The sequence below is a fragment of the Metopolophium dirhodum genome, chromosome 1 (genome assembly GCF_019925205.1).
Source record: "Metopolophium dirhodum isolate CAU chromosome 1, ASM1992520v1, whole genome shotgun sequence".
Classification (NCBI taxonomy): domain Eukaryota; kingdom Metazoa; phylum Arthropoda; class Insecta; order Hemiptera; family Aphididae; genus Metopolophium; species Metopolophium dirhodum.
The window spans coordinates 86,175,799-86,200,689 of record NC_083560.1 but is presented as its reverse complement, the minus strand read 5'-3'; the positions used below and the strand labels follow the sequence as shown (position 1 = coordinate 86,200,689).

The following is a 24,891-nucleotide window of genomic DNA, read 5'->3' as shown; positions in this document are numbered from 1 at the left end:
TTTAATAGTTCTTTTTATTAGGATTGCTACTCCTCCTGATGAGTGGATGGTGTCTCTATCCTTTCTGTATATATTATAACCGTTGATCTTGAATGTTTCTGTGTTTTTGAGGTGAGTTTCTGTTATGCATGCTATGTCTATCTTGTGGCGGAATAGAAATTCCATAAGTGAAGATTTTTTGGATTTAATGCCATTTGCATTCCAGTTAACGAGTTTGATTTCTTTTAAATTAATGGATGTCATTTAAACCGGGTAAAGATATATTGTTTGAAATTGAGTTGAGGATGGAACTAATGATGGACTGTATGTTATGTAGAATGTTTTCAATAAATTGGGTTATTGTTTTTTGGAGGTTTTCGTTTAGCGATTCGGAGTATGTATGTTCCTCGTTTTTACTAGTATTTTGGGTAGGATTTGTATTTCCTTTGAGTATGTTTGCGTAGGAGTTCAGATTTATTGTATTCTTTGTGGGATTATTGGCGATTTCATTAATGTTTGAGTCTTTTGGTGGAACATTTTCGATTAATTGAGGTTTTTTGATGTAGTTCATTTTTAAAATAGGTGCAACCCTTATAATTTGCCGGGTGAGCTCCATTACAATTTACACAGTTAGGTGGAATTTCTGATGTTTTATCGCAGTTTGAATAATGATGTGAGAGATTACATTTCACACATCGTGGTTGGAGTTTACAGGACATGTGTAAGTGTCCAAATCTTTGGCAATTTGTACATTGGGGAGGATCTTTCGATTTCCGACGTGGTTCAGTTATGACTATGCAATTTAGAAGCTTGTTGAGTTTGAAAATTTCTTGTGATTTATGATGATTAGTCAGTTGATCTGCCATTAGTGGGGTTGGGGTTTTATTTTTGTTGGTAAGTCTGGTTACTGATTTTACTGGATATTCTAGGATTTTTAATTCTTCCATTACTTCAAATTCGGTTATCGACATTGGCAAATTTCTTGTGATTGCGGAGATATCTTTCTCAGTTTTCAATCTATAGGTATAATACTCATATTTCTTTTCGTCTAGATATTTGTTTAGTGCACGGAAGTCATCCACGGTTTCTAGGTTCACTTTTATTCTGTCAAATTTAGATGTGGCGATAAATTCATTACTAATGATTTTCGATATTTCGTTGCGAAATTGAGAATATTGTGTTATGTTTAATATGAATAGTGGGGGAATTTTGAGAGTATCATATTGTTACTATGGTAACATGAACTTATCATACAATGACTTTAGTTTCTGATTACCGGATAATTTACGCTCAAGCATTTCAAACCGGTGGCGTGCGTCGACTTCACGCGAACCGACAAAAGTTGCGCTTGACACCGACGATCGGAAAAGTAAAAGTACAGAAAAACGACCTGAAGGAGAACGCACAAACTGTTCGCAAAATATTTTTTCACATTGTTCGTCCTCAGTAAAAGTCTCGGGAACCATCTCCGGCTCCTTGACTTGCCAAAAGCGTTCCATGAGCCCCTCAATCGATACGGTCATGGAAACAGGAACTGATTGATACGGGTGCGGTTGACGGTCGGGAACGGCCGATCAACATCCAACCAAAAATTGAGCTAAACGCACAAGGTAACTCGGTATCTAACGAAACTTTTCGACTGTCCATCATGATGTGAACACGTCGCCACCGAGCAACAAGTCGATGGGCGACGTAATATTAAAATACGGGTCTGCCAACGCCAAATTGGAATACCGCTCTTTTACTCCGGTAGAAAGCGACTGCTTTGGCAAATCTCCGGTTATGATTGGAAGTACCCACACGCGGACAGATAGCGCGGGCTCCGATGCAAAACGTGGCTGCACTATACAAATACAATCGACGCGACCTAGAACGTTGACTACTGAAACACCGGACAAGCCACTATTCAGCGTGGTCCAACGGGAGCGCTTGAGACCCAGGCGTTCGGCACACACATCAGTAATCGCGCTAATTTACTAATTTGCTAATTAAATGACGTGCTCGAGTTGTTAAAAAAAGCGTGGAACACGTAACTCCGGAGATGTGGAAAAATTTTATAGAACATGTAAAAAAGGTGGACGACAAGTTTTGGGACTTGGGAGATTTAACCGACGAAATAATGGACGAACTATCCGAAGAAAGCGGACGTCATGTTCTAACGATAGGAACAGGTGATACAAGTTCTTTTGATTGTGGTTCTGATTGATTTCTTTATATTTTAACTATTTTAACTATTTTGATTTTTTTTTTTGATATTAATTAAATTTGTTTTGTATTTTAATTTTTTTTTTACTAAATGAATATTATAAAGTGTATTATGTTATGTACAATTATTCATTTTTGTTAATTTACATAAACAAATGCATAAATAAAAAAATTGATATTAAATATTATACATATTTATAGCATTGTTGTTGAATACATAATAGGTGCTCCGGTTAGGTTAGGTTATTATGTTACTTGAGCCGGTGTATACAAACCACCGGCTGCCACCCGGTGGCGGCGGGTATGATATTAGCCACCCATTGCACGTAGCGAGTGGGGGAATTTACGGTGGAGCACACGGAACACCCAGAACCTCAACCAAATTCAGAGCATCAAAAATATTCTGGAAGTACAAAAAGGCAAAAACCGTCAGAGCAACGGATAGAAATCATGAACAACGATACCTCTAATTCTACGGAAGGACCCAAATCCGGAGTAAGCATCGAAGCAGCAATGCGAGTAGTACCGAACTTTGATGGAACAAATCCCGACTATGCATACCATTTCTTAAGGATATGTGATTTTGCAGTCAGGATCATCGATCCGGAACAGGTGGACCTTCTAGTGCAAGGATTAATAGTAAAACTAACCGGAAGAGCATTGCGGTCGTTAAGGTACAAGGATATAACGACATACAAGGAGTTCCGGAAAAATATTGTGGAAATATCAGAAACGAAAAAGCTATTACCGCAACTACAAATGAAATTACTCACGTGTAGGAAGAGTGATGAAGGAGTGCAAGAATAATATGATAAAATGGAACAATTATTGCATGACTTGATCGATGCAACAATGGAGGCAGGAGAATATTAGAATGGAACTGATATTGACAGGCTATTACACAATCAGGTACTCAACGCCTTTATAAGTGGGTTACCAGAATCTTATCGGCTACTATTAAAGGCTCGAGGTCTGAAGAAGTTAAGTGACGCGTTAGCCTTTGCGTTGGAAGAGGAAACAGAAGACAACTTGGCAAAGGAGACACAATTATTCAGCCTGCAGACGACTACCAGAAGTCAGCAACCGCAGTCAGGGAAATCGAATCTCGGAACGTCTAAACAAGGAAACTACAGTAGAAGCAATAACTCAAATAAGGGCTGTTTCAAGTGTGGCAGGACGAATCATTTCGCCAGGGACTGCAGAGCATCACAAGGGGACCAAGCGAAATTTAAGGCCATTCAGCAAAGTGGACAGTTGAACTCAAAAACCGCCGTAAAAACGGTAATGATATGCAGGTATTGCAAGAAGGAAGGACACGAGCTTGAGGAGTGTCGGAAAAGAAAGTATATTAACGGAAAAAAGGAACAGGGCACAAAGGGAGATACGACGGAGAATCAGAGTACAAAAAACGGGGAAGAGCCGAACCCAGTCAGCGCACGTTCGGTTCAACAGATTCAGATCCCTGTCATAAGTCTGCAGCGACCCTGCACTTCTTGGCAAAACTCGTAAATAATTCAAATTCGCTCAAAATTGTACAGTGTGTCCAAGAAGAAGTAAGAGTAATAGTGGACACAGGAAGCGATGTAAATATAATCAAACTTTCGGGATTAAGAAAAGAGGTATTGGTAAACGAGAAAATAATCTATGAGCTAAAAGGTATCAATTCGCAACCAGTACTCACTATAGGATCGGTTATTTTAAAAGTTCAACTTGGGACAAAGCAGACAGATGCCGAATTTCAAGTGGTTCACGACAACTTTCCGATAACGGAATCGGGAACTTTAGGCGCGCAATTTTTCAAGGACAATGGCATCAATATCAATTTCAGAAACTCTAGTTTATCAACAGAAGATCCAGAAAATCCAGAAAATCTAGCAAATCCTGAACCTCCAGAGTCCGCGGTTTCCCCAATAATCTTGACTATCCAGCCGAGATCGGAAACACTTATACCTATCTTAACGGACAAGGAAGACGGCACAGCCTTAATAATTCACGCGCAAAACATTAGTGAGGGTAGTATACTGTTAGGAAATGCCCTCAGTATGGTGGAAAATGGCCAAATATTAGTGTCGGTGATAAATCAATCAAGTGATTCCGTTGAATTCACACCACCTCAGCTAGATAGTGTGCAATATAACATTTTTGAAGGAGCGAGCTCACATTTATGTTCGAAATCGGAAGACAGTGTAAATAAGGAAGATTGTATAGCGGACATGTCTCAGGTAATTCATACAGACCATCTAAATCATGAAGAGCGAGCTAGCCTGCTTCGAGTGTGTAGGAAGTATCATAGTATATTCCATTTGGACGGCCAGCCTCTTTCATTCACCACAGCGATCCAGTATGAGATTAAGGTTCCTGTGGAAACGGCTCCTGTAAACATCAGGCCATATAGACTTCCCTACGCTCACCGTCAGGTAATAATCGAACAAATGAAAAAATTGGAAGATGATAATATTATTCAACCATCAGAATCGCCGTGGAACGCACCTCTAGTCGTAGTACCTAAGAAACCTGACGCGAACGGGAAACCACAATTCAGGGTTTGCGTAGACTTCCGGCAACTTAATAAACTAACCATCGGAGACGCTTTCCCAATTCCAAGGATCGATGAGATCCTGGACCAACTAGGACGTTCCAGATATTACTCCACACTGGATCTCGCTAGTGGGTACCATCAAGTACCAATTCGACCACAAGATCGTGAGAAGACGTGATTCTCAACGGACAAAGGCCATTTTGAATTTGTCCGGATGCCATTTGGGCTGTGCAGTGCACCTAGTACGTTCCAACGTCTTATGGACACTGCATTAGCAGGACTTAACGGCATCAAGGCGTTCGTATATTTAGATGACATAATCATCTATGCAGCGGATCTTCCCGAACACGAGAGCAGATTAGAAGAAGTATTCCAACCTCCAACTCCAGCCAAGCAAATGCAATTCCTCAGGCACGTAGTAATTTACCTTGGGCATCTGATAACGGATACCGGTGTAAAACCAGACCCGGCAAAAATCAGCCGTGTTCGAGATCACCCGGTACCAAGGAACCCAACTGAGATAACGCAATTTCTAGGACTCTTGGGATATTATAGAAGGTTCATAGAAGCATACAGCCAAATAGCCAAGCTGACTTTTTTTAAACTGATTACGTCTGACTCTAAAAATATGATGGCAAGTTGTGTTAAATGTCAGCCAAAAAATGTAAACATTAAAGGATCTAAATTTTCATCGTCAAATTTTAAATCACGTTTAAAGAGGAAGCATGATAGTACTGTTTTAGATGAATATGAAAATTATATAAATGACGCACGAAAAAAAGAAAAATATGAACATCCCAATAATACGAACTGTAAGAATAAAACAAAATACTCTCAAAATCAATTTGACGAAGATGTAACTAATTATATTATTCATTCAATGGCACCTCATACTGGTACAGTAGAAAATCCATTTTTTAAAAAAATGTTTATTGCATCTGGAATTCTTAAAAATAATAGTTTAACTTTAATGAGTCGCTGGAGCCTTAGTAGAAAAATCGAAACTCGTTTTAATACAAACATTGAAAAATTAAAAAGTACATTCGAAAAAGTAAATTACTTATACACAACAGCTGATGTGTGGTCTGCAAAAAGAAGAAGTTTTATGGGTGTAACCGTTCACTGGATTGATGAAGACTCGTTAGAGCGAAAATCAGCTAGCCTAGCATGTCGCCGTTTTAGAGGTGCTCATACACACGATAGAATCGTAAAAATATTACATAATATATACTACAAGTACAATTTGGACGTGACTAAGGTAAATGGTATATAATATAGTTAATAGTTTTAATAGTTTATGGACTATTGCACACAAACGATACCTTAAGGTATGAATTATTTATATAGAACTTTTCTATAGTTTATCAGACATGATTTTCTTGCGATTTATTTTTATCATTCTATGACGTATTTTTTGCTAAATAATAAACAATTTCATTAAGGGAATCGCACCACACGTATTTTTCATGCGTTTTAGACCAATAAGCGGTAGTAAATTACACAGACTTCAGAATGTCCGATTTTAATTACGCTGGAGCCCCCTTAATAAAAACTGTAAAAAATGTATTTTTATTGATTTTTTGATTATTGTGGCTTAACTCAATAATGATAATAATTATCTGGTTTAATTTAATGAACTTGAACATTTTTTTTTTGGTCATAGGTAATAGCAACGGTTACAGATAATGGCAGTAATATGGTTAAAGCATTTGATGTATTTGGTGTAAAAATGACACATTTTAGAAAATTGAGTGATAGTAATGATACTGACGAAAGCGATAGCGATTCAAGTGTTCATAGTTTTCAAAGTGAAGATTTAGAAAATGAACCTTACGTTATTCTTTCTAGGTATATTCGATGTTGTGCTCATACATTGAGCCTTTGTGCTACCAGTGATATAATGAAAACCATTATATCATCGCCACATCTCCATGAAATACATACTAGAGTCATGCAAAAGTGTATTATGTTATGGAATGCGGCAAGTCGACCAAAATCAGCAGAGATAATTCAGTCAATTTTAGGACATACCCTATCAAAACCAGGTGAGACTAGATGGAATTCACTATTTGACTCGTTAACTCAAATTCAAAAAATAAAAGAAAAATCTAGTGAACTTACTAAAGCACTTAGTTTAAAGCAGTGTACATTTACTGTTTCTGACCATAGTTACATTGAGGAATTTTCATTTTGTGTTAAGCCTTTATCACAAGCAATGGACATATTGCAAGGAGATAAAAGTGTATTTTATGGTATGGTTTTTCCCACACTGTTATGCTTGACACGAAAATTAATGATTATTAACAGTGAACAATTGATTTATTGTAAATTAATTCGAAAAAGTCTTCTAGATAGCATAGAAAAAAGATTTTCTAAAATTTTAAGTTGTAATACAGTTAAAGCTGAGAATGCAGCTATTGCCGCTTTTTCTCACCCCAAGTTCAAAAATAAGTGGTTAAATTGTATTCCTACGTCATCTTTACGTGATAAACTTTTATCAATATTTAAAAAAGCAGTAACAGCTGAATCTATAACACGAACTAGTGAAGAAAATGTTGAAATTGAAGATCAGAATGATTTTTATGACTTTGGTCCAGCAATACAAAATGACAGAACAGATACATCCATGTCTGCTGAGATTGAAGTATATATATATGAAATTAAATGTTTTAGTTGAAAAATTATTCTAACATTTCTAACTAGGGTTTTAAATGTATGTTTAAGGTATTAAAGTATTTTGAGGATCCACGTCAACGTCTTGAAAGTTTAAACTCACATCCTACTGTGAAAAATATTTTTCTTCGGTACAATAGTCCTGTGGCATCTTCAGCTTTAGTAGAGAGACTTTTCTCTTTTGTGACTATGACAAATTTACCAAAGTCAAATAGATTATCAGATGATTTATTTGAGTATAAAGTTGTATTAAAATCAAATTTAAATTATCAATTGCAGAATGAAAATTAAAAATATTTTCTATATATTTTTATTATTATTTCTATTTTTTTCATGATTATTGTTATTATTATTCACAATTTATTTAGTTAATTTATCCAGAATATTCGATTTATTCACAAGTTAAATTATTCAGAATAATTTTTTTTTTTTATTCACAACTTAAACTATTTAAAATAAAATATTATTCTTTATTCACAAAATAATTAGTTATTCATGCTTTAATTTTTTATTCATTATTTTGATTTGTTTTTGCCCAACTCTGTTAATTATAAAGTTGTGTTTAAACAACATGTTCCGAGTAGATTTCAAAAGATAAAGTGGGTCAAAAATGTAAAAACATTGTTTTCCATCTATTTCAAAATATGGTTTATTAGGAAAAACATAAAAGCTTTTAGAACAGCTTTGATATTAAGTTTAATATTTTGTGGGTGACAAATTGTTGACATAATTATGTCTTTCAGATCAGTACCGGTACTGCTACTTGATACAAGATAATAAGCAATATTGGTTGTTTCCAATTTTCGTTGGTTCCTCCAAGCATAAGGGCTAAAGAATATTTGGCAGGTTCATACTTTTTACGATAATTTGATTCATGAAAACCTATAATTTTGTCTTTATAGACATTATAAAATAAATTTGTTTTTAAAGCCATTTCATCGGCACAAAGTACGCGATCTAGCGCCTGAGGTTTAAAACTACTGATTTTAAATGATTGAAAATTAAAATGAAAATCATTTAGACCAGGATTTATTTCGTATTTTGAAGTGACTCTTCTAAGTGTTCGACTAACAGAAAGGGATGGATGGAAGATTTTGCAATAAATTGTAAGCTCTTGGACCTAAAAAATAAATACTTAAGGTAAGTTGCTTAATTTCATTAAGATACCTGAATCCTCGATAATTTCTTTCCTTATTCTTGATTTGCGATTTGACAATCAAAGAGGGTAGGTGACAAGTATTCTTTACATGTTTCCAAGCAATAATCCAATTTATTGTTAGGTTCATTTGCTATTTGCCGATTCAAATTTATAATAATTTGTTTCAACTCGGCCTGAACCCGTTCACTTTCCTTTAATATTTCCTGAAGAGCAACTTTTCGAGGAGTTTTGGATGATAAATAACTCGGTGTATGTATACCAATAACACTTGTTTCAATATCCATTGATGTTGATGCATCAGAAAAACTTTGTAAGTTTATCGATAAACGAGAAGAGAAACCTGTAAAAATTAAAATATAAAATTCCATACAAGTTAATCATCCCTAACATTTATGCAAAATTTAACAAAATTTAAACAAATAGAAATTAATTCAACGAATATTACATTTTTCAACTAATAAAGATTTTAAGAAAAACTAGAATACAATATTGTTATCAGTGGAATAGGTTATTGCTGCGACCAACGATAAGTGAGAAGTTTATTGTGTTGACAATAATACGAGGTGTGATAATAAAATAACGAGACTTTTTTAATAAAAGTTATTTATTTTTAAAATTTTACAATTTAATGATTGTCACCTTCAAAGTACCTTTTCTCAGCAAACTGTTGCATACGTCACTGCCATTTTTGAAAACAATGTTGTCAATCGCTTTCAGTCAGCCCTTTTAGAAGTTCTGCTGTTTTAATTGTTACGTCATCAACCGTTTGAAAATGGGTTCCTTTTAATAAACTTTTAATTTTTAGGGATAAAAAGAAGTCGCAAGGAGCAAGGTCTGGCGAGTACGGGGGATATTGAAGTATAGAAATATTTTTTTCAGTTAAAAAACGTTGAATTGAAAATGCACTGTGAGCTGGAGTGAGCATTGTCTTGGTGAAGAACCCAGCTATTCTTCCACAGATCTGGTCGCTTTTTTCTAACACGTTCTCTTAATTTAATTAATACCTCTTTATAATAATATTGGTTGACAGTTTGCCCACTAGGGACCCATTCAACAAAAATTATTCTCTTTGTCGCGTTCGGCTCTTAACAAAAATAAATTTCTTATAATTAAAGTTAAGGGTGCCTTCACGGCAAGGCGTTAGTTCAATATAAATATTTTACTAACGACCTTATAATAATAAAGAAGATATTAAAATAGATAACCCGAGCAATTAATGTATTTAATGATTGATTTTATTGTAATGATAAGTAATGGTAGGTAATGAAATAATGATAATAATATGGTTCAAGAATAATACAGCTTAAATAATATAATATATAAATGTGAGATGCCTATTTGGCATCCACTAGGTAATAACAATGTAATAGAATGCTTGATTAGCACCTAAACATAATAATAATTGAATATCAAATATTTAATAATTGAATACTACAGCTCGTCAGCTGGTTACCTGGAGAACTGGTGTCCGTTAGCGGCTTCGAACCAAACGCTACCGTCTCAGGATGCGCACATTTTCACAATAAAAATACAATATTATAATAATTAAATGTGCAGCAACCCGAGAACGTACGACTAACGAGCCACCAGTTCAAACGAATAAATCACTGAACACATGTAATTGACAACGACACAAAATTCACGTGCTTCTGCAAGTATCTCGTGGTACGCCCTGAATAGGGGAATAATATTAGTGGTTGAATGAAAACAAATTAATGAACGATACTTACAGAAGGCAATTCACAGGAGACGAGCACAAAACGAATGAATAACGAAAACGAATGTATTAATGAATGAATAACGAAACCGAATGTATTAATGAGTGAATAACGAAACCTGGCTAAGTTTCGACCGCGCAGCTCGAGAGACGAGAAGAGAAAAAAAAAAAGAAAAAACGAATGTATTTTAATTGAATATGAGGTTTTTACGAAAACGAATGAATATTTGAATGACCAATGAAAAAACGCATAACTCACAAAAATGCGATCAGTACCACCTTAAACATTTAATACGACGAAATATAGACTTTCGGTGGCACTGAAAGCGGTACACAACTTTATGAATAACGAAAAACATTGAAAAAATACACGAAAAAATAATATGAGACTATAACCGTTGGAATACGCACATTGCCCACTATCAGTAAGATAACACAATGTCACAATCTGACAGTGGGACAAAGCGCGCACTCCCCGATCCGTTGTCGTGAATCACACACACACATGCGCACACCAGACAGCCCGCTGATTTGCTGTTGGCGCGGAAACGAAGACATTTAATTTGTTTGCGGAGCGAACACTCTTAATGTCAAAGAAAACAATGAGCATTGCTTTGAATTTCGACTTGCTCATTCGTGCTTTTTGTATTCTTGGGGAAGTTGGTGTCTTCCAATGCATGGATTGTCTTTTAGTTTCAGGATCATATGTTAAAATCTATGTTTCATCACACGTAATAATATTATTTATAAATGATGGATCATCTTTGATGATTTTTAAGGTGTCAGAACAAATTTCTTTGCGATTGAATTTTTGATCAACCGTCAAGTTTTTAGGGACTATTTTAGCACACACTTTTTTCATATTTAAATTTTCTACTAAAACTTTACGAACACTTTCTCTATTAATATTTACCATCTCTGCTATAGCCCTAACACTTAATCGACGATCTTGCCGAATAATTTTGTCGATTTTTTCAAAGTTTTCGTTTGTTGAAGATGTGGTAGGACGTCCAGAACGACCATCCTCTTCGAAGTCCTCTCTTCCACTGCAAAACCGTTTGTGCCAATCAAAAACGCGGGCTCTTGATAAACATTCTTCACCATAAACTTCACATAACATACGAAATGATTCCGTGGCAGTTTTTTTAAATTTTTTTATTTTTTTTTATTTTAGGAAATTTACAATCTGTATTACGTAACACAATAAGTAAAATGGATGACTGACATCACACTATATACATACAAAATAATAACACATGAAACACAAGATGAGGGAAATCATCCAGCGATACCCTCCAGTAATTAAATTTTTTTTTTATATACCTACATTAATTTAATAGGTCACGACACCAATTTCTTTTGAGTCGGCGCGGTGGGTTGTCAGAAAGAGTTCGTGATGCTAGGTGAGTGACTAAAGGATTGGGATGGTGTTGCAGTTTAGAGTGAAATCTTTTATAGTACAATTTAGCTAGTTGGTCAACTGTTGGAATTTTTAGATCTTTGTGTAAGGTTTCATTTGTTACGTACCAAGGTGCCGAAGCTATTAGCCGGGGAGTGATGGACTGGGAAGCTTGGATAGTGCGGATTTGCGAAGGTTTTTTTTTAATTTAACAAGAAATTTAATACGTTCAATTTTTATATCTAACATTTTCGGCAGTATAGTCGAACTCGCACTAATGACAAGGCTACTAACGTATAAGAAAACTTACCGATTTCATCAGTGTATATAGTACTTTTAGATAAGTGTTTCCTAATCATATTTCAATAATCGTTTTATAGATAACGTTAATAGTTTAGGTTATATTTAGAAAGTCTCGTTATTTTATTTTCACACCTCGTATATTTTATGTTCATGCCAGGTGTTGAACATGATAATGGCACAAAATCTGAAGTACTACATTCAGGGTCATAATTATTCTTTGGTTCAATCCACACGATCAACTCCCATGGCATCAACCATGTAGGTAAAGCTTCTGGCTTTAGTCTATTTTTCTTAAAATTAGAAAACATATTAGTTTCAAAATGTAAAGAACAAACACGATACTTAGTGTTAGCAGCCAAATTGTTGATTGATTTCAGGTGATCACATTTGCAATTTTCAATCCAAACAGCACATCTAAAATATTATTGTAAATATAATTAATAATAAAAAAAGAATAACAGTTCAGTCAGTTGCAATAATACCTAAAAAAAATACGTGTAATATGCATTGTTTGGACTAGAATTAAGAATTAAGTAGTTACAGGGTATGTGTAATTTATTATTTTAACAACCAGCTTAAAATCAAATTTATGGTAGGTAGGTAACTGTTTGATTTTGATGAAAGAAAAGTAGGTATTAATGAACTATTAACTTAGGCTATTCAAAACCGGAACAAATAAACAAAGAAAGTAAAACAATTTATGGTTTCCTTATTCAAAATCTAACTTTTACAATTGATCAAACAACATTTTGTATACTGTTTGGCCCGTTTATTAACGAAAAACACCATTGTGCAAAATTAAAAAAGTTACACAGTAATGCAAGTGAACAATTTAGTAAACTTGAAAATTATAGTTAAAAATCTTCAAAACCATAAAAGGAACAAAAAACCGCGACATCTAAACAACAACAACGGCGGTAAAATGTAAAATGTTTGGTTAGGAGATGTGAAAGTAAATTGTAAACATCGTTACAACATTGTCACCATAAGCAACATAGAATTGAAAAAACATTAATATTGCGTTTGTAGTCAAACTGGTGCTTGCATTCAATATGGCTGTTCTATGATATGGCGGACTGTTTTCAGGCGGCCGAAGCGAAGTGTCCATTCTGATTTCATATATTCTGTGGCGACACCGTCAACTCTCCCACCGCGCTGCAAAAGCATAGGACGGGACGAGAAAGCAAGTCGCGTTAAACGAATACCGGCCGCCGGCGGCTTCTTTCTCGTCAACACGACAAATTGTCACCGTCTGTCTGTCTTCACGGTACGTTTATGCCTTGTTTACAAGTGACGAGTACTCGGCCGAGTAATCGGACTAGTAAAATAAGCGGGCGAGTGAATAGAAACAGTTTCTATTCGCTCGGCCGAGTGACTACCCCCACTACCAAGATGTATGGTACTCGGCGTGTCTAAACCGCTAGCAGAGTGTCGTGACGAGTAGTTCAGTTGTGAATATATAATTGTGGCGTCTTAACCTGTAGTTGTATTTTTTTCATCAAAAATATTTATTTAGTATGAATCGTCATCGTAAAATAAAACGATTTTTCAAGGATTACGTAAATCAAATCTCTCCGATGATGATAGAATTATTGGAAGATGAGTTACATAAAACTACAGAAAAGAGGAAGCGGATTTGTACCAGAAAATGGATCTTACGTCGAGGCACACGCGGTGCTTCTGTTGGACTTCTTAGAGAGCTAGCAAGTGAAGATGTTAACGAATATAGATCATTTATGAGGATGAATGTTGAACAATTTCAACTGGTTTTACAAAATATCTCTGACAAAATTCAACGATCAGACACAGCAATGAGAGAAGCCATATCTGCAAAAGATAAGTTACAAGTAACTTTGTCTTTTTTGGCAACAGGAAATAGTTTCAGAACTCTCCAACATATTTTTCGAGTGCCTAAACCATCGATATCCGCATTTCTTCCTTTGAATTTTAGATGCTATTTACGACTTCTTAAAGGATTATATTAAGGTAAGGAAATAATAAATTATATTTAAATGTCAGAATAATGCAACTTGTGATACTTATAAAGCTCAAAATTAAATTATATAAATCCTTTCATTAAATCTTAAAAATAAATAAAACAAATTCAATTTTACTTTTTAGTTTCGTAGTCATTTTAAATTATAAATATAAAAAAAAAATTTTTATCACTGGCTATATTCTAATGTGGAGCTGAAAGTTTGAAAAATAGCTTTGTGTTTCAAATCATTTTGATTTTGATTTTGACTATCATTTTCAACAGTAGGAAATGCACTTCTTGATCCTTCAGACATGTTGGAATATGTCTCAAATCCCGACGAAACTGATGAGGGATTCATGTATGATAATGGTGTTGATGAACGTTTTTGTATATTCAGTTCTTCTATTCCCATTTCAGTCAAAATGTTTTAAATTTTACTTTGCGCTCTTAAAGATGTTTCTAGGGAAAGAAATTTCTTCAGTTGCATTGCAACACTTTTTCCAAATATATCAAAAGAATCTTCTTCGGGCTCAGATTTATTGATCGAATCATTGACTTCAAGTCAGCCACAGCACTTAGTACAGAGGCAGTTCTTTTTTTTTTTAGTTTGACTAGGTAACTGTGTAGTAAAACTTTGGCTTTCTGATAGTTCATTAGTTAGTGCTTCTTCAGTTATTTCAGTGCTCACATTTTGTACCTCCGTGTTATATTAGAACTAGTAAAATAAAAATTGTAATAACACATTTGATAATGGTTTTACAATCCCACTTTGTTGACATTTTGTTAAATGCGTTAAAAAATAAGTAATAAACAGTAAAACAATTTAACAAATAAGACAGATAGGTAATTGTATGGTAACAAGTGTTGATAACAAGTGTACGAATTCACAACTACTACGTTGCACTCGGTTAGCGGTTTAGACACGCCGAGTACAGTAAAAACTTGGTAGTGGGGTAATCACTCGGCCATGCAAATACAATGCGTGTAAACGCTTCACTCGGTCAATTCAGGTACCACAATTTGGAAAACCCACATTTTTTTATTTATTTTTTAATGTTAATATTATAATATTAATAATATTTGAAAATTTTAAATAGTGCCCCAAGTTGGTTTAAGAATAATATTAATATATATATATATATTATAAATTATAAAATAGGTTTTTCATAAGAAAAACATGAGTGTCCCATGTTGTCGAAATTCAGTACAACCAGGGACATGCAGAAAAAAACAAAATAACATAGAAGGAATAATTTGTATGGTTCAAATGCAACAAAAATTAATAAATCAAACCTTAACTAAAAAAAAAAATGTTACATTGAAAATACCTCTAGATTAATTAATCTTAAAGTTATTTACAAAAGAATTTCAAAACTGACCCCAAGTTGGCCTGTTTGACGGTATACATTTCAAAACTTCACCATTTAAGTAGAGATATATCACCCATTATGTTATTGTATCTGTGTATAATCTGTTGTACCTTAGACACAGGCAAGAAACTAACATATTAAAATAACAAGAAAAAAATATGGAAAAAAAAAGTTTTTATTCAGCAGAAAAATATAAAATAAAACAAATTAAATAAAATACGTAACAAAACATGAAATTCAATGGATATTGTCCAACTGAAACTTACAACTTCCATTGCTCAGTACATCGCCTACAATGCATAGAACTGGTAAGATTAGTTTCTTCTCAAGCAGCTATTAGAAATGTATATTAATGTACTTACATCGCTTACTTCCACCGACGCCATCGCCGCGGTCACCTGGACCACTTCATGGTCGTCCGCCGGTAGTTCCCGCGGCGGTAGTGATGGAAGAAGTTCATTTTGCTGTGGCGGTGGTGGTGGCAGCCCTTGGCAGATAGGTGTAGGTGAATGAGAGGCTAAGAAAATGATAAAAATTAATAATAGAACACGGAATAACAGTGGTCGTGGTTGAACATAACACATACTCACCCGGGCAATCTTTTATCATGTGCCCCTTCCTGTGGCACTTGAAGCAATCTGAAACACAAATTAGATGGTACACATTTCATTATATTATTCTAGAATTTTTATTTTTTATGCATCTACTCACGTCGCTTCTCAGCAATATTTTTCATCTTATAACGCTTCCGGACCCCCCCCCCCCCCCCCCCCCCCCGGAAGCGTTATAAATAATTAATTCTTGTGGACGCGAGTATACAGGTGCGTTAAACACCTATATACCGCTCCCCGTGTACTTATGGACTATTTTGTTCACTTTCATTCTAAAAATCCACAATAAAACCAATTAATATTAAAAATAGTCATTTTTACAGACACTATTCTATTTTTGGGCCGTGATGGGTTGGCTATGCAAATTAATTATCAAAATGTCACGAGGCGGATTTCGAACATTGGTAAAAGGTAACAAATACAATTTTTTCCCTAAAAAAATTAGTTATGCACTCAAACAAAATCAGAACACGCACCCAACAGCAATTATTGAGTATAATTAGCCATTAGGTACCTATAGTGAATTCAACAAAAACTTGAGTTTTCAAGCACCTCATAATATTCTAGAAGTGTTACGTGTTTCAGTTAAGAGGATACCCGCATATATTGTCTCCGTCTTACACACGTATGACAGTTAATTTTCGTTCACCAGTATCGATAGTGTGCTGTTAGTTTTACAGTAAATTGACTTATCATTGAACTAAATAGCAAGAAGATTATCTATGTTCTCTCGATCGACTTTTTACGATATTTCAATTTTTAAGCTAATTATGACTATGTTAAATATAAGACAATGATGTACAGATAATTTTCTTACCACCTAGCAGTTGTATAGCCTATAGGTCAATTCACTCGAACATCACAACAAACAGCACATTATTTAATCAGGTAAAATAAAAATATCTACGTCGTAAGTGTGTAAGACTTAGACAACACACGTGACATAGGTAATACAATTTACTCTCATTCAAATGCACACGTGCCAAGTAAGACATTTCGGTATCATCAACACTAATACGGCATTATACAAAGTGGTATTTAAATATTGATTAAGATTGAATTAAATATATTATAATATAGAAAAGTATTAAAAAGTGTTTGAATATACATCACATTTCACCCGCGTAAGTCAAACATAAAATAATGAAAAAATATGATTGTAAAAGCGTTACGGTCCCGGTTTTCGAATATTGGTAGTGGGCTAACGAACACCATTTCTTACCTACACGAATTATGTGCCAAAAACAAAATTAGAACACATGGCATACTCTACCTTTTCAGAATATTATAGGTATATAGTCATTTCAACAAACACTTGAGTTTTAAAGCACATAATATTATTGATTAGTTTAGTGTACTGTTATCAATTAGGCCTTATCATTACTTGGTGGTCCAGAACTCGACATTTACCTACAGTATTCCGTTACGTTTGGATTAAATTTATTTAAATTTTAAAAATGCCTACGTTGTGTGCAGTGTTTGAGTGTTTTAACAAGACAACCAATAAAAACCTTTCGTTTTATCGTTTTCCCAAAGTTTGGAAAAATGCTGCATCTGATATTAATGCACTTTTGTTGGCACGACGCAAGTCGTGGTTTAATGCTCTACATCGGTCTGATGTAACAGATAAACAACTAGATCACATGCGAATTTGTTCACTTCATTTTAAAATGGGTTTGTGATATTCATTTATGAAAAAGATAATAATAATATGTAATAACAATAAATAAATGTATTGTGTTGAGTAGGTAAACCAGCTCACTATGGTGATACAAAAAACTCTGATTGGACTCCTACCTTAAAATGGGTTACATTAAAAACAGAGGTAGGTATTTTATATGTATTATGACCACTAATGATATATATCAATTCAATGTCCCTTGCACCAAAATGGTATGAGCATTAATTATTATTAAAACAATTTTAGAATTAGAAGGCAACCCAAAGTATTAGTAGGTGTTAAAGCACTGAGTTATATACAATTATAGGTAATTTATAATTGATATAAAATGATTTTTATTAAAAACTTTTATCATGTGCCTAGCATTGTTAACATTCAGATTATAAAATTAAAATAAAATATTATTTAGGTACCTATTTAAATTCAATATTATATTATATATATGAACATAAAATAATAAATGTATAAATTATTCTTATTTTAGCAAATGTTCTTTAAAAATACTGTTGTGTGGTATATAACTTTAATAACTATTAACTATAAAATATTTTACTTATTAAAATGATTTTTCACTGGGTAAAGCTACAACACCAAATCTACAGAGGTATAAACGGGCCGAAAAAAGAACATTATTAAGGCCAACAAAATTATTCGAAGAATCACCGAATAACAACCTCAATGATCGGCATAATGAAGATGAAAAATATGAAGATATTAATGATGAAACAGGAATTTCATGCAATACTGAACTCACGATGGATAATATTTCGGAATTAGAACTTTTGAAAGATAAGTGTGACCAATTACAAAGAGATGTAAATTTTTTTAATTTTTCAGAGAACTCTTTTTTAGATAGGCCCACAATGTTTACTTATTATGCTGGGTTAACAATGGATGTATTTAAATTAATTTTAGAGTCAATTAAACCAGGGCTAACAGCATCAAATCAGAGACTAACCGAGTTTCAGAAATTATTATTATGTTTAATGAAACTGAGATTAAATTTGCCTTTTAAAGACCTGGGTTTTAGGTTCAATATTACATGTGCAACTGCATCTATGATATTCCGAAAAGTCATCATACTATTAGAGCACATGTTTAAAAGACTAATCTACTGGCCAAATAGGGAAGCTTTAAGAAGTACTATGCCCCAATCATTTTTCAATGTGTTTGGGAATTCTGTTGCTGTAATTTTAGACTGTTTTGAAATTACAATAGAGAAACCATCTAACCTAAAAGCTAGGGCACAGTCCTGGTCTTCATATAAAAATAAAAACACTGTTAAGTATTTAATTGCAATAACACCTCAAGAAAGTATTTCTTTTATATCTGAAGGTTGGGGTGGACGAACCAGTAATAAATATATAACTGAAAATAGTAACTTGTTAAATAAATTACTTCCAGGTGATGTTGTATTAGCTGATCGAGGATTTACAATAAGTGAAAGTGTAGGATTTCACTGTGCAACTTTGAAAACTCCAGGGTTTACAAAGGGTCTACCTCAATTACATCCTTGTACTATAGAAGAAACCAGAAAAATTGATTCTGTTCGTATACATGTAGAACGAGTAATTGGTTTCACTCGTTCTAAATTTGAAATTCTCAATGGTCCTGTTCAAATTACTACCCTGAAAAACCAAGATGATAGAACATGTCTTTTGGATTCTATTGTAACCGTTTGTTGTATTTTGACAAATATGTGCAATTCAGTTGTACCTTTAACTTGAAATAAAGGCATAAACAGTAATATTATAATATATTGTGTAATTTTATACTTAGACATAAAAATTAGAACTAACTTATTTTATATTTAAATAATTGGTTATGACAAAATAATGTGACTTATACTTACAAAAAATAATGATATAATAATAATAATAATAATGTTTACTGACACAATGCACATTTTCAAGTTTTTGTTGAAGGCTTACGTTTTATTCCTAAACAGCTATAATGGTACCAAAGATTTGGACACCCTTCTTTTGTACACATTATCATTTTGCCTCCTTTATTTTTTTTACAGACACAGTTTTCATATGTAAGAGTCTCATCATATGTAACAATAGGTTTTATTTCAGTGTTTGAAAAATGTCTTCCTAATAATTCTGGAAGAATAGATTCATAAAAAAACCATTTAGATTTATTTAATATTTCATCTTGTATATCAAGGTCAACGTTGATACGTTCTATATAACATTCATTTGGTGACCAAACTACAAAATCACCATACTGAGTGCCACACAATAATATTTGAGTTTGAAGCTGATAGTAATATTGATGGTTTTTGCTTAGATGACCATTAAATAGATAAGACATGCTTCTTGTTTCACCACCTTCACTTAGGGTATGTGGACACTTTATTTCTAAACACCCTTTTCCACAGCAATCACAATTTATTATACCGTCGGGGCTGGCTCCAAGATATGGCAAACATGTCACCTGTGTCTATCATGTGTGATAGACTCCATAAGATCAGGTTTACCGGAAAAATAATATAAATAAATTTTTTTTTAATAAAATGAATACTTACAGCGTGTATTATTATAATATTCAATCTTTTATACCTTAATAGAAAACACGTATTTTTATAATAAATACATTTTCAAATTATTAAAGATTAAAGCAGTGAAGTTAAAAAATAACAAAATGTAGATGAGTAAGGAAATGTCTAGAATAGACGGTGAACAATCATAATATAAAATATAGAAGGCAGAACATTATGTGCGTATTGTTATTTTATATGCAATGATTATTATTATGTATTACTAGACATTGATGTAGTTATTTGTCAATTAGCAGATAAGAAGTAAAGCGGGTATTACATGGTGAAGACGTGTAGTGCGGGACACGTACACATACTAATAATCATTTACTACGCTCACAGTCACAATTCACGCACGCACGCACTTTAAATATCGACTATGCCTAACTCCTTAAATGTATACCACCACCGACCCTTAAAGATATTTATTAGTGATGTTACGAACCCTGATTTTTAAGGTCGAACCGAACCCGAACCAAACTCTTCTTTAAATTAACGAACTCGAACAGATCCGAACCTACATATTTTTAATCGAACTCGAACTGAACTGAACTTTTCAAATATTTTATCGAACTCGAACCGAACATTAAAAAAGTCCAATGGTTAAAAATGTATTATTAATTTATTCATTATTGTTTACTATTTAGTATTTAGTATTTACTATAAACTAATGATTATCTTATAAAATATAAAGTTGTTTGCTAGTAAACTTGCTAGTTGCTACTATTTCCTATTATTTTTTATTTACATTTTGTATCAAATTTTAAATTTTATAATTAATTATTAATTTAAATATTGTCATGTAAGAACACCAATTTTTCAACTGATTGAGGTGATAGCCTTTGTCTTCGGGCTGTAACCACTTGTCCTGCTTTGGAAAACATCCGTTCGCTACAAACTGATGTTCCTGGAATACTAAGGTACTTCAACGCAACAGGAACCAAACTTGAAAATTGTTCAGTATTAGTTTTCCACCATACAAGGGGATTTGATGTAGGAGGAAGAAGTGGTTGATGCAAATATTCCTGTATCTAAAAAAATTAAAAAAATTCAAGTAGATAATCATATAATATTTTAATAATTAATACCTACTATTATATTATTAATTATTATATATTATAAATATATTTAATTAACAATTAATAAATAGATAAGCAAGAAGTGATCTTACCTAATTTTTAACACAGCTTGTTAGTCCTTCATTGCCAGTACTGGAGATTGATCGCTCATGAAGAATATCCCACAGTGAATTTGTCGGAACAAGTACTGTTATAACAATTATTAATTACAATAATAATGTTGGATCGCCGACTTGTTTTTAAATTCTCTAGATCGATTGTCGAACCGAACTATTATGTATTTGGTTCGGTTCGACTATTTGCAATTTTCAGTTCGTAACATCACTAATATTTATACATACTTAATTTATTTAGTAGTTTGTTGAAATATTAAAATCCAATATGTGAAGCAATATTGTTATTTGTTGCTGTCACCATTTGCAAATGTAATTGAAGATGTCAATATGATTATAATTTTAATATACATACAGGATCATCCAAATGGTATGTTATAGTAGAGTTTACGATGACATATTTAAATTATGAACAATTATAAAAATGTCTTAGATGATTGTAATATTTCTGTGTAGTGTTATGCCAAAACAGTACCACTTGATTGTAACACGAGCCAATATATTATCAAAATATAAATAATATCAATTAGGTTTAGTGATCCATATGTTAGGTATATATTAAACGAAAATTGTATATGTAGAAATTATTAAACTGAAATCAAAATGTTTATACACAATGACATTGTATTATTTATTATAATTTTTGCGACTACCAAATAAAAAAATCTTACCAATAAATTGTATACAGTACTCGTTAAGTATCCAACTCACATGTGATGCATACTTACCAATTTAAGTACTTATAAGATATGTTTGGTTGAATTATTAAGTAAAAATACAACATGACGTGGTAAACAAGACATTAATTTTTACAAAAACTAATACTATATTAATAATTGTATGCCTATTGTTACAATTTAAACATTTAAATTTGTAAAATATAAAATTATAAATAATAAATAATTTATTAACGACTCACGTGTCACAGAACAGACGAGTGTGTTTACTTTACACTTATTAGTTTTTAGTAGGTATTGCATATTTCATACTCGTGTAGTATATAGCTGTCCTAACTGTGTAAGTGTTAAATTTACTAATATTGAAAAGTAAAAGACCCTTGTGTTCCGGACGGTCTGTATCGATCACCCCGCCCAACCTATAAACTACTGGTTGTTATTGTCTCGGATTGCTTGACCGTCTAAAATTAGGATTGTTATTTGGAATTCCGTCGTCGCAATCGCTGCCGCCGCACCGTATCTCTCTAACACTACCCCGTCAACTTGTATTGCAATTTCGAGCGGGCACTTGTCTCACTATACGATTACTATTTATTTCTCCTATATCCGTTGACTATTGCTGTCGTACACATTATACAGGTAGTATATATTATTCAATTATATGGGCCGTATTAACTTTAATTAACGAAACGATATTCTATCCATACATTCACATCTTTTTTCTATATTACATACTTTCAAGTACAAACCTCGTCCGTATTAATTTAAATTACCGAAACGATATGCTATGCATACATTCACAACTTTTTTCTATATTTCATACTCTCAAGTACGAACCTCGTGGTCTTATCCAAAGGCGCGTACACACCACTTAATTAATTATTTATTTGCATTTATAAAAATCCTACACGACTTTGGCACACGTGATTTACCGCAGGGCTGTAATGCAATATTGTGGTAAATCTGTTTTTCCCGTTCAAAAATACACGATTAACTAAAATTATTTCTTTATACTTGAAAAACGGCCACTTTGTTCGGATAAAATACTTAATTTATTTACATTTTTATTAATTATTTTTCTAATTTCTAGATGGTGAAGTTAGATTTAGACCACATGTTGTGTTCGCGACGCCGACCGCATCACACACACACACAACACATATTTAATAGATTTCCTAAGAAAACAATTGCATTAGCAAACAGCAAAGAAGTAGTACGTACAAGCAAGCTAAAGAGTATATATCCCTTCATGCAAGACGGTATAATCCTAGTAGGAGGACGGCTACAAAATTCGGATATGAGTAACTCGCAAAAACACCTGATTATCCTTCCCGCAAATCACCGTGTAACACTAATCATCTTTGAAAACCTACACCGAGAAATGTTATATATTACTGGCCACTCATGGGCCGTAGGACCGCGCGGACAGTAGTGCAAAAGTGCGTAAAATGTATACGAGCAAGTCCGAAGTTTACCACGCCTCTCATGGGGCAACTCCCAAAAGATAGAGTCCAAATGTCGAGGCCATTTTCCATGACTGGAGTGGATTTTGCAGGCCCTTTCATCGTTAGAAATGGAATCCGTCGCATGACCGGAAAAAGGGCATGGATATGTGTATTCATTTGTTTCGAAACAAGAGCAATACACCTGGAAATTGTCGAAGACATGACAAGCGACGTCTTTATGGCAGGTCTAAGATGTTTTATTTCTCGACGCGGCCGGTGCGCTGTTATACACAGTGATAATGGAACCAATTTTGTGGAAGCCCAAAATGAACCTGAAGCGCTTACAACCGCCCACTTCCTGGTTGGAGGACCTCTAAACATACCTCCAGAGCACGATAGACTCAGTGAAGCTCCATGTGGATTAAGACGTCGGAAACACGTGCAATACCTCCTACAACTGTTTTGGCGAAGATGGTATACAGGAAAAAACAAGAAAAATGCCTTAAAAAAATACGATTTAATGACTTAAGAAAATGGCCTTAAAAACTTTAAAAATTATGAAATATATATATACATTATGAAAAATCAGATAAAAAATATTTAAATACAATAAAACCTTATTATTTAACTCTCAATTATCTTCTGTCCATCTTCTTCTTCATTCTTCTTCCCTAAAAAAATAAAAAATTAATAGGTATACAATTAAGATAGGTATATTCGTTATACTTTTACCTTTTTGTTTCATAGCACTATATCATTAGGTTAGGTTAGGTTAGGTTAGGTTGATGCGTGTTGCCTCTTAAGTGGGCAGCTAGGTTACATCGATGTAGTTTTTAACGCTTTGATTATTCTTGTGTTGATTACATCAACTTGTACTTTCTCCGTGTCGGAAAATCATATTAAGTTGTCTGGTCTCGGAGCGCGTGCGTCGCCGCGCGCTCTGTACGGCGTCCGTGCGTTTCATGGTTCGACGTCCTTTTTGTATTTGTTCGGATTGTTCCATACAAATATTGTTCTACTGGTAGGAAAAGGTATTGAACAGTATTGTATGTGAAGACATTAAGTATCACAACATTTTACGCGATCAGTATTTGAAGTATTGATGAGTGAAATGTCGGAAAGTCATAACTTGGTCGGCTCGGTACCTATTCATTTTATGCTTGTGGTGTCCGTTAGATGGCGCGGGCTATTTCGTTTAGGAATAAATTATTCCTATTAATTCTGTCTCGTTACATAGTCCCCTTTTACATTTATTATTTTTTTTTTGTTTGTTTTAAAATGTAAAATAAAAAAAATCAATGTAAACTTTTTTGAGTATAATTTGGATGACTTTTCCACGGTATGCTTTCTTAAGATGCCTTGTGGTCTTAGAGATGTAGATCCTATTCCCGCATTTTCCATGTTCCAATCTTAGACTTCCA

The 24,891-nt window shown here is 33.5% G+C and overlaps 3 protein-coding genes across 3 annotated transcripts; 2 read left to right on the top strand and 1 right to left on the bottom strand.

Moving 5' to 3' along the window:
• Nucleotides 1–8,587: 8,587 nt before the first annotated feature.
• On the bottom strand, nucleotides 8,588–12,282 carry LOC132943071 (uncharacterized). The gene is made up of 2 exons (XM_061011871.1): nucleotides 12,129–12,282; nucleotides 8,588–8,895 (listed from the first exon to the last, which is right to left on the bottom strand). The coding sequence occupies exons 1-2, from the start codon at nucleotides 12,280–12,282 to the stop codon at nucleotides 8,588–8,590; spliced, it is 462 nt and encodes a 153-aa protein (XP_060867854.1).
• Nucleotides 12,283–13,491: 1,209 nt separating this feature from the next.
• LOC132934129 (uncharacterized) lies at nucleotides 13,492–13,959 on the top strand. Its single transcript, XM_061000403.1, has one exon. It carries the CDS (start codon nucleotides 13,492–13,494, stop codon nucleotides 13,957–13,959), a length of 468 nt encoding a protein of 155 aa, XP_060856386.1.
• Nucleotides 13,960–17,390: 3,431 nt separating this feature from the next.
• On the top strand, nucleotides 17,391–19,341 carry LOC132943061 (uncharacterized). The gene is made up of 3 exons (XM_061011860.1): nucleotides 17,391–17,607; nucleotides 17,682–17,762; nucleotides 18,197–19,341. The coding sequence occupies exons 1-3, from the start codon at nucleotides 17,391–17,393 to the stop codon at nucleotides 19,339–19,341; spliced, it is 1,443 nt and encodes a 480-aa protein (XP_060867843.1).
• Nucleotides 19,342–24,891: the final 5,550 nt, after the last annotated feature.